This window comes from Syngnathus typhle, linkage group LG19 (assembly GCF_033458585.1).
Source record: "Syngnathus typhle isolate RoL2023-S1 ecotype Sweden linkage group LG19, RoL_Styp_1.0, whole genome shotgun sequence".
NCBI classification, from domain to species: Eukaryota; Metazoa; Chordata; class Actinopteri; order Syngnathiformes; family Syngnathidae; genus Syngnathus; species Syngnathus typhle.
This window is the reverse complement of record NC_083756.1, coordinates 6,961,287-6,975,540: the sequence shown is the minus strand read 5'-3', so window position 1 is coordinate 6,975,540 and position 14,254 is coordinate 6,961,287. Positions and strand designations below refer to the sequence as shown.

The 14,254-nt window shown below is 39.3% G+C and overlaps 1 protein-coding gene across 2 annotated transcripts; it reads left to right on the top strand.

Moving 5' to 3' along the window:
- Positions 1–1,280: 1,280 nt before the first annotated feature.
- On the top strand, positions 1,281–4,085 carry LOC133143623 (holocytochrome c-type synthase). Of its 2 annotated transcripts, XM_061265673.1 has the most exons (8): positions 1,281–1,420; positions 1,986–2,099; positions 2,170–2,220; positions 2,293–2,426; positions 2,511–2,659; positions 2,745–2,864; positions 2,946–3,032; positions 3,522–4,085. In XM_061265673.1, the coding sequence occupies exons 2-8, from the start codon at positions 1,991–1,993 to the stop codon at positions 3,718–3,720; spliced, it is 849 nt and encodes a 282-aa protein (XP_061121657.1). In that variant the 5' UTR covers positions 1,281–1,420; positions 1,986–1,990; the 3' UTR covers positions 3,721–4,085. The 2 variants fall into 2 exon arrangements, with proteins under 2 accessions (XP_061121657.1, XP_061121656.1); XM_061265672.1 differs by having other exon boundaries at positions 2,170–2,426.
- Positions 4,086–14,254: the final 10,169 nt, after the last annotated feature.

The window sequence follows — 14,254 nt, the reverse complement described above, 5'->3', positions numbered from 1 at the left end:
GATGACAAGAGAGGAACATATGGTCCACTGTTGTTTTCCTACTAAATCCTCCTTTTAGCGTGTGGCTGTTAGCTTCATTTCCAAGTGTTTGGACTGAGATTGCATTGACGTGAGTGGGACAGAACATGACACATTGTTACTGAGTGCAAAATAGAAGGGAATGACCCAAACCACAGAGCTGAAGGGGTAGCCAGCGTAACATGTTGTTTTGATCAAATTGCAATTGGCTAGGAAACATCTAGTGCTCCACTTGTAGTACTAGTAGAGCAGAGATGCACGTAAACTGAAATCCGATTGGTCACAAAAAAAAACTTCCCCCTACATGCTACCTAAAATTGTATACATGGGTACTTTTAATAGTGGGGCAAATTATTACTTGGGTGGGGAGCATGATTGTTGGGTGGAGTGCACCTTGAGGCCATATGTCAACCAAATGTGCTCACAAACGGAATAAAAACACATTCTCAAGAAACATTGATGTATACTGTGGAAAAAATTGAATACAGCAACTTATGATAAAACGCAAAAACATTATTGAGCCATAGGAGCTTCATTTTAATTGAACTCTGTCTTTAATTTGATTAGAATATGCAGCGAGCCTAGATGCAAAACATGCTTGCATTTGGGACACCACTGGTCCACCGCTCGGTCCCTCTTTCTTTTCTGTCCAAGAGGGATTTTCTTCAATGCCAATGCAATAGTTCTGTGTTTGTATTGGACAGTAAGCATGCAGTGGGCCTATACATAGCATTCGAGAATGAATACTGCAGAGCCTGTGGTGCCAAACAAGCAAGTTTAGTGCTTGCTTGCAGATGAATTGCGGTCGCACGGTTGCCTTCTGCTGACAGCCACAAAAGCTATAATTTTGAGTTAAAGCCGGTATAATGAGCACTGCTGAAAAAAGCCCATTGTATATTCACGTCGCTTTAGTGTTTATTAATGTACATATACCCTCATTCGATTGTTTTGTACTTACTGTTTTTTTAGTTTGTTCTTATTGCAAAGAATCTTAATTCACCTAAAAACTTGCTCAAAAAGGGGTCACAAATTAATGCAGTGATACTTAGAAGGGGGCTGATTACCACTAATGGTACTCACATCATGTTTTTCCCATTTCATGGAATTTTCCTCATTTTGTAATATTTTTTTCTGTTTTATTTTGATTTTTTTTAATCTAGCATTTAATAATAATAATGTAAAAAACAGGAACAAGGTCTTTTTACAATACTTACTTCCAACAGCAGACGGCGGCAGTGTATTTAAACGCTGTTTGAGAGTCACGTAAAACGAAGAAGTGGCTGGTGACGTTCCTGTGCGTCATGACGTAGATCCTTACGTACGCTCACATCACATAACCAACCCCATGCGTGAGCTACACTGATCGTTGACATTGGAACAGAACGTGCTTAAAAGTACTATAGTAAGTGGTTATTTTGATTTTTTCTTGTTACACTTCACGTTATATGTAAATAACCCTTTCAACCAGCTTTTACGCACTGTGAATTTTTCGCCGGATTTAACGAATTCTGTTTAGATCTTCAGGTGATATTAGCAATGCTACGAAACTCTTGACTGTGGGTAGAAATAAGCGTCTTCATAATATTAGCTGTTTGATATTTTAATAATCACAGTTTTTAATTTAATAATATTTAATAAAACGCAAGTATGCGGGTTCAGAATTCAAGTGTCGCTGCTAAATTACTGATGCTAGTTAGCACTGAGGTTATTTAAGAGGTATTATGTTATTATTTGTTTGCATGCACTAAGAAATTATGACGCAATTGCGTAATTGAGTAGATTTTTAAGTAAAGGAGTCAAGTTAGTACTACTATTCCCCCCCGCAGTATCTGCACTTTTGCACAAGACAAATTAATAAGAAAACATTTACCTACTTGTTTGGATGTGATTGCAGAAGTATTGATTTTTCTTTTCTCGCTTGCTTCCACTTTTTAATTGTCTCTGTGTTTGTTTGCACATCAATTCAGGCAGGATGGGGGCCTTGACTTCAACACCTGCAACTTCTACAGTTCAAGCAGAGGCAATGATTGCCACCCCTCCTCAAGGCTGTCCTATGCACAAAGAAAATCAGCCTGTTAAAGGTGCTGATGCATATTTGATTAGCATAAAAACTGTATTATCTAATACTTATCTCTTATATTTCTTTAAAAGTTGTATCTCCCCCATCAGAGTGTCCCATGCATAAAACTCAGCCAGTTGCAGGTAGGGACAGGTCAATAGGTCAAGTTGCAGCTTACTATCTGCATTGTGACATCACATCATATCCTGTTGCAGCGTCTCCACCTCCGGAATGTCCGATGCACAAAGCTGAAGCCGCCCCAGATCACCAGGCTCGGGCCTATGAATTTGTGGAATGTCCCATGAAAGCTGCAGAAGGCTCGAATAATGACATCGACCCTACAAATATGGTACAATAAATACTTTTTTGTTCTATTTGTTGGAACTGCTACAAAAGGAATATCATTTTCACAACATTTCTTTCATTTCCTCAGATGCCTCCTCCTAACCAAACACCCGCTCCAGACCAACCCTTCGAGTTATCCCTCAAGAGAGAAGAATCTAAAATTCCTCGCCATGGCAGCGAAAAGCACTGGGTGTACCCATCTGAACAGATGTTCTGGAATGCCATGCTGAGGAAGGGGTCAGTGTGTGAAGCTGAAGTGTTTCTCCTATATATGCTAATCATCATCTTGGAGTTGAACTCTTTTGTTTTATTGAACACTCAGGTGGCGCTGGCGTGAAGATGACCTTGCTGCTGGCGACATGAGCAACATCATCAAAATCCACAACAAGAACAATGAACAAGCCTGGCATGAGATCCTGAAGTGGGAGGCCCTGCATGCAGGGTGAGGCATGAATTTATCGATAGAACCAGAATATCCACTGTATTTGTAATTAAATCGGTCTACTGTAAAATATTCCTGCAGAGAATGTCCATGTGGTCCATCCTTGAAGAGGTTTGGAGGGAAAGCCAAAGAGTACTCGCCAAGGGCTCGTTTCCGTCATTGGATGGGGTAAGCCAATTTAATGTGGATATTGATATCTGGGTATTTGTGTTTTATTGATTTCATCAAATATGAATTCAATTATGTTTTACACAAAAATGTGGTTTATGACTGAAATGTTAATTGCCATTCATTTAATGTCATTTTAAAAATGTATTGAGATATATCAGTATATAAAAATTGTCTATAATGCAAAGCAATGAACTAAATTTATATATATATATATATATATATATATATATATTTTTTTTTATTATTATTTTTTAAATTTATTTTATATATAGCCTGCAGCATAAATAACATGTCCACTTGCAGCATCTAGTCAGATCAAACACAAGCTGCATCTTTTCTTTTTGTTTGTGCTTTGCTCTTCTCTGATAATCATACAAACAATGGGTTCATTATGTGAGGCTGGTTGAGAAACGGCACTCAAGCGCTACAAAGTAGCATAGCGAGTACCTCATTTGCCTCTCCGATGCCTCGCCGTCGCTCTCGTAGCTACGAGCTGCCCTTTGACCGTCACGACTGGATCGTTGACCGCTGTGGAAAGGAGGTCCGCTACGTCATCGACTATTACGATGGAGAAATCGACAAAGAAACGTACCAGTTCTCCATCCTGGATGTACGCCCGGCTTTTGACTCTTTAGGTGCCGTATGGGATCGCATGAAAGTGGCCTGGTGGCGATGGACCTCCTGAAGAACTCTTGCATGAACTTCAAGGTGCTCACTTTAGCTCTTTGCAATTTTTGTGTTGCTGTGTGACCTAATCACGGCTTGTAAGAAATTGGTCTTCCGTTAATTGTATGACTAAGACTTGCTTTGAAGTTCACTGTTTTTTTGTTTTTTTTTTAAAACAGGATAAGTTATTACTGCTCAAGTTTTTATTTGTACAAATTACCTTGAAATATCACAAAAACTGCATTGTACCTAGTGTTCTGTAATAACTAAAACAAAGTAGTTAATTGTTAAAGTAATTCTCATGTAAATGTTTGGAGACCACTGCTTTCCATATTATATCAATATACTGTATTACTGTAACTAATAAAGATTTCCTTCAACCTACTGGACACAAAATAATGACTCTTAATATCAACAGCTTTTCACAGGGGTCACGTGTGTCGTTTAAAATCTCCAAGCTTTTATGAGACATTTTAAATAATATTTTCTTATAATTGTGAATTAATGCTTAAGACGTCTAAACAGGGCAATTGAAAAAAACATCGACCCTCAAGCCACATGGATGCAGTTTCAAGTATGAACAAAAGGGGGAAGTGTTACACCAAATTTTATGTCTTGATTTGCAGTTGAGGGACCCACTACACCTCTAATGGTTCCTATACTTTATATCATTGTAGCTTGTAGTGGCGTAACAGCATCCTACTGAGGCAATTGTGATATTTTAATTAATATAATTTTATTACAACCTAGGTTAGATAATTCGAATATTTGAATGAAGTGTTCAACATGTTCGACATGCTTGGATGATTTATTTTAATTCATTTTTTTATTCAAAGACACATTTTATAGGTTCATAATAGAATCCACGCCCTGCATAACGCAAACATCCGGCCATCTTACCGCCACCACTGCTGTGAGGCTGTTTCCGGCCTTTGCTTGTGTTGTTGACAATAAAATCACCTATCTCCACAAGCAGTTATGTACTTCTATAGGATTGGCCACCTTCACAGCAGAACCGCTTGCGAGGCCATGGGAAGCCTACCCGTAGCCTGTGGCGCTGTCTATTGAGTTATACTTCCGTTTCTTTGTGCAGACCACATCAAAATACGATGTAATGTGCTCATTTGTGAGCCTTACTGGTGCTGGCAGGCACCTTTTATGCTTCCGAGCAAGCATGCTGTGTTTATTGAAGGAATGTTCTAGCAACATTTCATTTATTGAAAGTGAAAGTAAACCCAAATGTATGGCTCTTATGAAAAACAAGCATTTCTAAGCATTGTTTTTATTTTTTTAATTGATTAGGTAATGACTAGCCACGTCACCAAACTTTATTGGCAAACCCAACGTGAGGTTTTAAGAAGAAACTTTGATACTTTACATTTAAGACACAAAGCAGGGAAAGCAATTTCAAAATAATGTCTATAACAAAAATAAATGTAAATATTCTGCGCTGAATCCCGAGACAATGTCCATGACCGAGAGCTACGGAAAGAAGAAACAGACCTCTTGAATCTTTGATGAGTTCCCTTCGAAAGCGTAACGACGTCATTTTCTTTCCGGTTATCAAAATAGAGGATGTATGCTTCACTGTACACGGTCTCGGGACTGATGTATTCATTTCGACTTAATTTTCACAGCATTGCTGACTGCACAGGGTACAAATAAAGCGAAACAGCCATCCGAACACGTTTCGCAAGTTCATTGAGCTGAAGGGCCTCGATGCAATTTACAAACCTTCACATTTGCTGTTTATTTCTGCTTGAGTTTATCCTCAAGTGGCTTTTGTGGAATAAATGCCAATGGGCACATCTGGCCGTGTTGAATTGATGAACAGCTATAGGTTACGTCAGTGGACAGAGCAGATGTAACATTTCTTCAGGCTGTTGCATTGCATTACGTCCATGGAGAATCTGATTTTACTGCATGTGTGTGTTTGTCGTACTGTTGGTGTGGTGGGGGATGATCTTAAAGGTATAGTACACATTGCATAATGATTGATTGGTTCACAAACTATGCTTCAGTTCAGAACCAGACCAATGTTTTTTATTATTTTTAATTAGCCCTCAGTATGGCTCCAAAGAGAGAGCGTTAGAAAATGTAACTGTAAATGTAAAATTGATTTTAATTGGCAAAACTCGACAGGGTTCTGACTCCTTACGTGAGTATCAGGGGTGACAGAGGTTGACAGATTAGTCAAAGTTTACAGAGAAATGTCCAAAAAGCTGGAGTGAACAAACTATTTCAATAGCCTGATTAATTTGTGCACGTACCGCCCATCTCCCGATTTGCGTTTCACTTCACACCCTGCGGTCGTATTTTGCTGCGAGGCTAAACTGTCGTATTGAAGCCTGGCTATAAATGCCAAGAGAATATGTTCTTGTTTAATCGATGCCTTCGTTTCACGCGCCCCGAGGCAATTTGTTTTTACTTCCTGCCCGAGGAGAAAGATCATACAACGTTGCCCCTGCTGGTGTAGAAAGTGCTGATAGAATATTAAAGAGGTCTGAGGATTAGCATGACACTGTTGGTCAAGATTGTTTCCTTCATTCCTGGGATCATAAGTGGCACAGCTAAAGAAAAGAACGTCAATGTGTGAATATAAGATAAAGTCGACAATTCTCGAGTACAAAAGACAATTTAAAAAAAATGAGTCAATTATAACCACACGTCCTAAAAGCAACTCGATTGTGCCCAGTAGGGTTCTGAGGTTTGCAGAATCAGTTCGACCGGTGGAGCCCAGAGTTCAAAATGCTAATTAACAGAAAATCAAGGTGGTATTTGAAACAAATGGTAATTAGACTACAACTGTCAGATACAAGACGACGTATATAAAAACAAAGCAAACAGAGCAACGAGAATTTTTATAATTAGGCATCAACGACAGCAGAAGTGACGCAGGGGACTCTGCTCGTGCCCCGAGCAGATTGTGTAAACAAAAAAAACAAATGGCTGGTGACAGTAAGAATCATCATTAGGACAAAAGTAGAGCTTTGCTGCCATCTATAGGCAATTGCAGTGCAGTTGGGGGCATCGATCATGGATAACTTGGCTACCTCTGATGTTTCTATTTTCTAATCAAAAGTAGGTTATGGTGAATTAGCGTAACATTCTTTTGTAATACAGAAAATATACACTCAGAGTAGCACTTGATGGTTTTCTCGAGACCGTGACAAAGCCTACACAGCATCTCCTCCCTCCACTCCTTGACAATGATGGCGAAAAGCTTTGACACAGATGTCGACATCTCAATCAGGGCCGAGCGCTTCATCACACATCTCCTCGGGGATGTAATCACTCCTTCTCCAATTTGGCATAAGCTGCTTATCGTTCTACCGGGAGCAATGACCAACGACTTTTATGGCGTGGGCCACTGACAAATGGAGAGATATTCCCCATCTGCCAACTAGTGTCTCTTCACGATGGGGCTGATAAACTATTGTGAGGATCAGGGGTGAGGCCCTTTATAATTACTTCTCCAGTGATCATCCAATTTCACCTGGTGTAAGGGATCAATATCACAAGACGGCGCCTTGATGACTTACAAAGTCGCCTAATCTCACTTAATACCGCTTTCAATGAGGGAGCGAGGTAGGAGGTCTTTATACGATAGGACAATGGGCTATAGAAGCACACGCAACACCTTCAGTATCTGGTGCAATTCTATTTGTTGTAAGTGCTTTTGGGCTCCTTCTGCTGTTGAAATAGTCTGAAACAGTACACCGAAAAATGCAATTGCAATAATAAACGTACTCCTCATGAAGGCCGTCGAAATGAATCAGTTCATCGGCAACTAATCGGTCATCAAATTAATCGACAACAATTTTAAGAATCGGTTGAGACTGTGTAAGCTGTTCAAATGTTTGCCAGCTCGACTACTGAGCTATCGTGAACGTTTATATTTTTGAAAATTAATCAGTGCAGCGAAAAATACAATTGGAATAATAAACGTACTCTTCATGAAGGCTGTCAATGATTCAGTTCATCGGCAACTAATCGGTTCTCAAATTAATCGACAACTATTTTAAGAATCGGTTGAGACTGTAAGCTGTTTAAATGTTTCCCATCGAGACTGCTGAGCTATCATCAACGTTTATATTTTTGAAAATTAATCAAGGGCCACTTTGCATGTGGGCGGGGGTCCCCGCCGGTTGCGCAACCCTGAGACATTGTTTGCTCCCTATTGACATGCCTGTCCTTTAATCTGGAAGTATATGCTGATGAGCTGTGAATTCATTTAGCATCCATTCACGTCATTGTCAGACATTGATTCCGCTCAACCAGAAACATGAGCACTAATTACGAGTTTGATTAGGGGGAGAGGCAAAGAAAGAAACGATGCGCTCAGTGAAGGTAACCCTCAACCCTGCCTCTTGTGTAAGGCTGGAAGATTCCAGTGTTTTGCATGTGTGGGCTTTTGTGGGCTTAATTGCACAATGTGGGTAGTGATGTCTTTGTTGTGATGAGACCATTTAGCAGACTTAGATTTTCTCATTTTTATTTAATTTAATCTAATTCTCCGGTCAGTACATTTAAATGATCGCCGAATCAAGAAGTGGTGTTTAAACTGTTGAATGTGACGGAAGTTTAAAAAGAATAAAGAATATTTTTGTCATTTTTGATGACCAATTATGCTTTTCTTCATTGTAAGTTTTAAATCCAGATTTGCTTCCAAATAATAGCCCGAATCTACAAAGTAACGTCCGCGAAATATTTGCCTGTACGTACCACAAGATGGCAGCAAAACACTACTTTTATATTGGACAGGGCTTTGGCCCCTCCCAAATCACACGTTCAAGTGTTGACTCATTAATTAGCCCATTAAATAGCGCGAGGCCTAAACCAAACCCCGAACGTAAGTTGCAGTGCATACATTTCAGCTGAAAAACCACAATTGATTTTTAATGTACTTCTGAATATTATTACAATATTGAGCATGAAATTAGATCTCCAGTGCAAACATGGCACACATCCACTATTTATTTCTATGCAGCCCTGCTTGGCTTTTATCTTGTCAGAGCAGACGACTGCACAATCAAGCCGCATTACCTTTTGAAAGTGTCTAGAAAGGACCGGCAACAATAGCAACATTCACTTCAATTTTACATGCTGCAAATATTCCATGATTCCCCACACCAACAAAGACAAGACTCACTGCTGAGCGCATCCTCCAAAGTGCTTCAGGACATGAGAGGAAATGGCAAAAGCACTTGCCCCTTATGCTAATCAAAGTGGATCTATTTAGTATTCTCTCCAGGGGCTCACTAGATCCCCCCCCCCCCTTTAAATTCACAACAACACAAAGAAACTCTGATTGTGCCCCCTATGCTAATTCTCTGAAAACTTTGTACTCCAAATGAAACCCTGCATCATGTGATCTCCATCTCACTATGCTCCAAGTGTTCATTTCACAAATGCATAAAGATGGCAAAGGTAGAATATCTGATTTTGTGGAAAGATATTAAAAGATGGGAAAAGTGTGACAGGAAAGGAAGATAGAACAACACGTGTCAGAAATGGGGATAAAGTTAAATCCTGACATTTTTTTTCCCAATACTGTAAAGGTATAAATATATTGTTTACAATGCAAAAAAACCAAATTTATTTTTCTTTTAATTTTATTTGATCAAGAACAGCTTACCTGTATGGAATATACATTTGAAATAATAAAACTTATGAAGTAGGGGTGCAATAATTAATCCATTACTAATCAAATGAATCAATACTTTTTTGATCATCGATTTTGATATTTTCAAAATTGCAAATATTTGCAATTTGTAACATACAGGCAGAACATGCTGCTTCTTTTTCTTGCTCTTCCTTCTGCTGCAAACCTTCGAGTAGACAACAGCACTGTTGTGGCACAATGTGGTACTGCGCTCGTGGACAGTTTCCTTTGTTTCTGAATGTTTGTTTGCAAAAATAATATTAATTGTGCCAAACCTCTGAGGCCAAATAGTCTATGGCAGAAACACAATTTAACGTTCATTCTCTTAGGTTTTAAATAACCTCGCTTGTTGCAATACCATCACCATGCAGATTTGGAATTGCTATGAACGTGACGAAATTGATTCGAATGCGCCGACAAGCGCATCTGTCTGCCTCCTTTGTTGTGGAGGATGCTGTGAATCGGATGCATTTGTGCTCCTCAGCCAACTTCCAGTGGGGTCAATCAGAGCGGACCGACGCAGAGTCATGCTCGCACACGTCTCTCTCAGGCTTTCATTAATATTATTTTGTTGCCCAGCCGTGTCGCTGGCTTATTGCTCTCTTGCACGCTTCACATTTCAATGAGGCTTACCTTTTGTGCTTTATGATATTTCATGACAAGGAATTATTCATTTTGGATGAAAGGCACATGAAAGCCTGGCTGGAAAATGAATCGAGGCTGCTAGATGGCAATCGCAAGACTACCATTGTTGTATACCTGCAATATTTGTCACTTGTTAAGGTTGGATTGGTCGAGACTACTAATTCAACTTCATCTTTAAATTGAACAAAATTTATTTAGAATTGAGACAATCACAATACGGCAAGTGAGGAGAGACATATTGCATTACAAAGCTATATGAACCCAAGCCACAAACTAAAAATGTAATTTAAAAAAATATATACATATATTTTTCGTAAAGTCTCTATTTGCGGAGAGGACTCTTCCTCGTTGACACCTCAACGTCCGAGCGAGTCGGTATAGCTTCAGCCCAAATACCTTTTGACACAGTGCCAACATGTTTGACCCTTGATCCAAGCAAAATCCAATTAAAGTGACATGCAGCCAAGATCCTACCACTAGAGGTCGTTGCTGCACTGCGCTGTAGTTGTAATTGGCCAGTGAGCGTGAGAGGCGTGGGCGGTCGTTGTCTGACATTCTATAGAAATACAAGTTAATGAAAGTGGAAAGTGGGAAAGGGAGAGAGATTACGTGAACATTGGATTTAATTGGACTTCTTTAAATAGAACTGGAACACACACACACAGATGTGCTTTGCGAATATTTTTCATTCTTTGTGTTTTCACGGTGGACTCGTTCTCGAAAACCCTCACAGAGGTTTATAGGTCATCTTTGACATTCTTTGTTTACCAGTTCACGTGATAAGACCATACTGTGGTATCAAAGACTTTATAAATGTAATCTGCAATCAAACATAGTGTGTGTGTGTGAAGGGGGGGGGGGGGGTTGATTTTCACTAATAAAATTCTGCCTTTTTTCAAATGCAAAATATAAAAGGGCTATTGAAATAATTAATTGATGAATCGCGCAAGAAAGTTTCATTTACTATTTCTCATTTTAAATCGACAAACAAAAATGTATTCAGTTACTAGTTCGGTCTTTACATGTCCTAAAATGGTTAAAAATGTTTTCCTTAGAAAAGACCGATGCTTGCAAATGTCGTGTTGACTAAACACAATTCTGCTTTCGTGGAAAACGACCGACGTATTCGTTTTTACCGAAGAGTGGCTGAAACTCTGAGATTCGCCGGCATTAATTCACACATTTCAGATTCGATCAAAAGAATAAAAGTTACCATTATGAGCATTAGTTGCAGTTATACCATTTTGAGATCAGCTTTTTTAGTTTATTTTCATAAAATACGTTCACTGCCTCATATATTGGGCCATGACTGTTGATTCCGCTTATTTCATCAGGTAGAAATGACTCATGAATATACAATAAACGCGACCTTGTGCTTTTCTCGTATTTCTCCCCGCCCGATACAAAAGCAGCCTTGCTGTCCTGGCATATCTCCGCATTTTCCACACAGCGCTTACAAAGAAGGCCAGTGTGTATTTGCTATATTTGAAAGGAGACTCGTTCTGTGTGTGTGCGTGCGTGACTGCAAGTATATTGTGTTAGGTTTCTGCCATTTAGGAAGCAACGACCGCTGGTGGCTTAAGGTCGATCAATTCTGTCTCTTCCTTTTCCTCTAATCAGACAAAAGGCGTAGCTTTAATTGCAGCTGCAAAGAGGCCCTTGCAGTGGGTGGACTTAAATGATTCTGGTCATCACAGTTGCTATCCATTTTTTCCCCCTTTTATGGCTGTCCATGTTCTGATTTGTAGACGGTGATAAATAAAAAGTCATACTAGCGGGAACTTCTGAGATCATCAACACAATAAGTTCTGCTACTTAGATCGAACCACCTTTTTTTTTTTTTTTTGAGTACCGACAGTATTAAAAGAACGAAGGATTTAAAACCTTTTTTTTTTTCTCCTCCCCACTCTACACCTTATCACTTATGATGGAAAAGGACTGATAGACTTCTCTTAATCCCGCTTCAGGCTTTTCTGACTAGCAGGAGAAAAGGATTTAATGTCGGCTGAAGCTATTTCCTTGAGGGCTTCTTATACTCTGAGGAGCATTTTGTTGGTGTCAAGTGCCCAACATACAGTTAATGGAAGGAAAAACACCCAATGGCTTTTCCCTAGGCTACGTAGGTGTTAATATTTTCTTCACATATGGCACTCTTGTTATATTAGGGGCAGATGATCCCAATACACCAGTGACTTTATGTTATAAAGAGATTTTCGTCCTGACAGGCAGGTATTGCTCACGAGCCTTTCTGGTGTTGACGATTAAAATGATCTAATGGTCATAGCAGGAAGTTGGATTATAGTTAGCAAGAATTTTATTCGAGGCAATTTTGCATGTTCTCCTTGTATGGGTTACTCCAAAAAGACTTCGTAATTAATTTATTTGAGCAGCAGAAAAACAGTACGAAAAATATGAACGCAAAGCTTCCGTGAATGCATATAAGAAGAATATATGTAAGAAAACACAATGATTTGATTTTTATTTCGACACACAATACAAACTCAAAACTTTACTTAGGAAAGAAAAAAAAAGTGACAAAATCAAACTATCTCAAGGTGAAATAATGGCATTTAGGTTCTGGAAGGCCATCTAACAGAAGAAAAGAAGCATCAAATTGGAAATTGACCTTGACGAGACACCGGTGTTCCTAAGGCATGTCAGAAATAAAAGCGTAAGTGGGGACAAAGACAACCTGACAATCTTAAAGCTTTTTTTCCCCCCCCCCCAACCATTTTGCTTCATTTGACCAATTCTCCCGACAAACTGCCCCCACTCTTCATGTCGGTGGTACTGAGGTGTTAATTCTGCCAATGTTACTGTCTGAGCCTGCAAAAGCACACCTGCTCTTTCTACTTCCACTCCCATTAAGAGTCCACAGCTTTTTCTGTGGGAGTATTGATCAACTTCACAGTATTTGTCCGTTACCATTCTTGGAGGAAACACCGAATGGGCTCAGACGCTGTATTTTCATTAGAAGACTCCACAGACACAAAAAGCATGGAAGAGGTAAAGGGCATCAAGCAGAACATTAAGAAAATCAAGTCTGATGATTCTCCGCCAGCTTCTTGGCCGTCCTTTAAGTTGCTTTATTAGGGAGCTTGTTTGTCTGACTCTTGACCAGTTCAGCTTGTTTTGAGTGAAATTCTAAGGCCCCCCGTCAAGTACCTTGAAAGTGCTGGGAAAGAGAACATTTTAATGACAGAAGAAAACATGATTTATTCTTTAAGGTTTATTTCGTGTGACATTATAGTGTTGATGATAATACCGTATTTTCCAGACTATAAGGCGCACCGGACTATAAGGCGCACCATTAATGCATCATGTCAGATTTTTAATCCAAATCAAATCATTCTCCATTTTATCTTTTTTATTTCAACTTCAGATGCAACAAATTACTTTATAACCACAAAATAATGATGCATAGTCTTTTTGATTCATGATTCATAGTCTTCAGCGGGCCACTTATGATTGATTTCATGACACAATGCTTTGGGCCAGTTTAGATTTAGGAATTTGGTCCATATATAAGGCGCATCGGACTATAAGGCGCACTGTCGGCTTTTGAGAAAACTTTCGTTTTTTTAGGTGCGCCTTATAGTCCGGAAAATACGGTAGATGCAACAGAATTAGATGCATTTTTGTATCTTTATGTGAATCATTCTGTCACCTCTGCAAATAACTAGCAGTCTGTCCACTGAGTCAAGATAAATTAGGCTCCAGATCCTTGCATTGGGATCGGAAAATTGATTGATTGATTGATATAATTGACCTGACTGGAATGGATAGACACAAGTCAGATAAGAATGACTCTTAATGAGGTCAAAGAATAACTGTCACTGTGTCTTCCATTTTTTTCCAGCTATTCTTAAAGTTGACCAAGGTGTGAAGACGGTCAAGAGAATCTTAAAAATGGAAGCTGTAATATTCCCAAATCACCCAATAGTTTTTTTTTTTTTTGATGTTTTCCTGTCACTGCAGGGCTTTAATCCTCCTGTTGTCTCACTATCAAGTGGAGAAAGCATGAAATAATAAAGCAACATGGGAGAAAGGAGGAGGTGCATTATGTCCCTGAAAAGCATCCTCTAGGGAAATAGCCTACCCCCAAGCCCTGTAAAACCCACAAGAAGATTATTAAAAAGCCACCCCCTATTCATAGTGACCCCCTCAATCCTCCTCCACTCGATACATTTACTCCTCATACATAATATCGCTCCTATACATAACAAAAGCCAAGGCACAAGAC

Coding starts and splice junctions, on each gene's coding strand:
- LOC133143623 (XM_061265672.1), top strand. CDS start 1,991: ATGGGGGCCTTGACTTCAACACCTGCAACTTCTACAGTTCAAGCAGAG. Junction 2,100..2,169: donor AGAAAATCAGCCTGTTAAAG/GTGCTGATGCAT, acceptor TTTCTTTAAAAG/TTGTATCTCCCCCATCAGAG. Junction 2,427..2,510: donor ACATCGACCCTACAAATATG/GTACAATAAATA, acceptor TCATTTCCTCAG/ATGCCTCCTCCTAACCAAAC.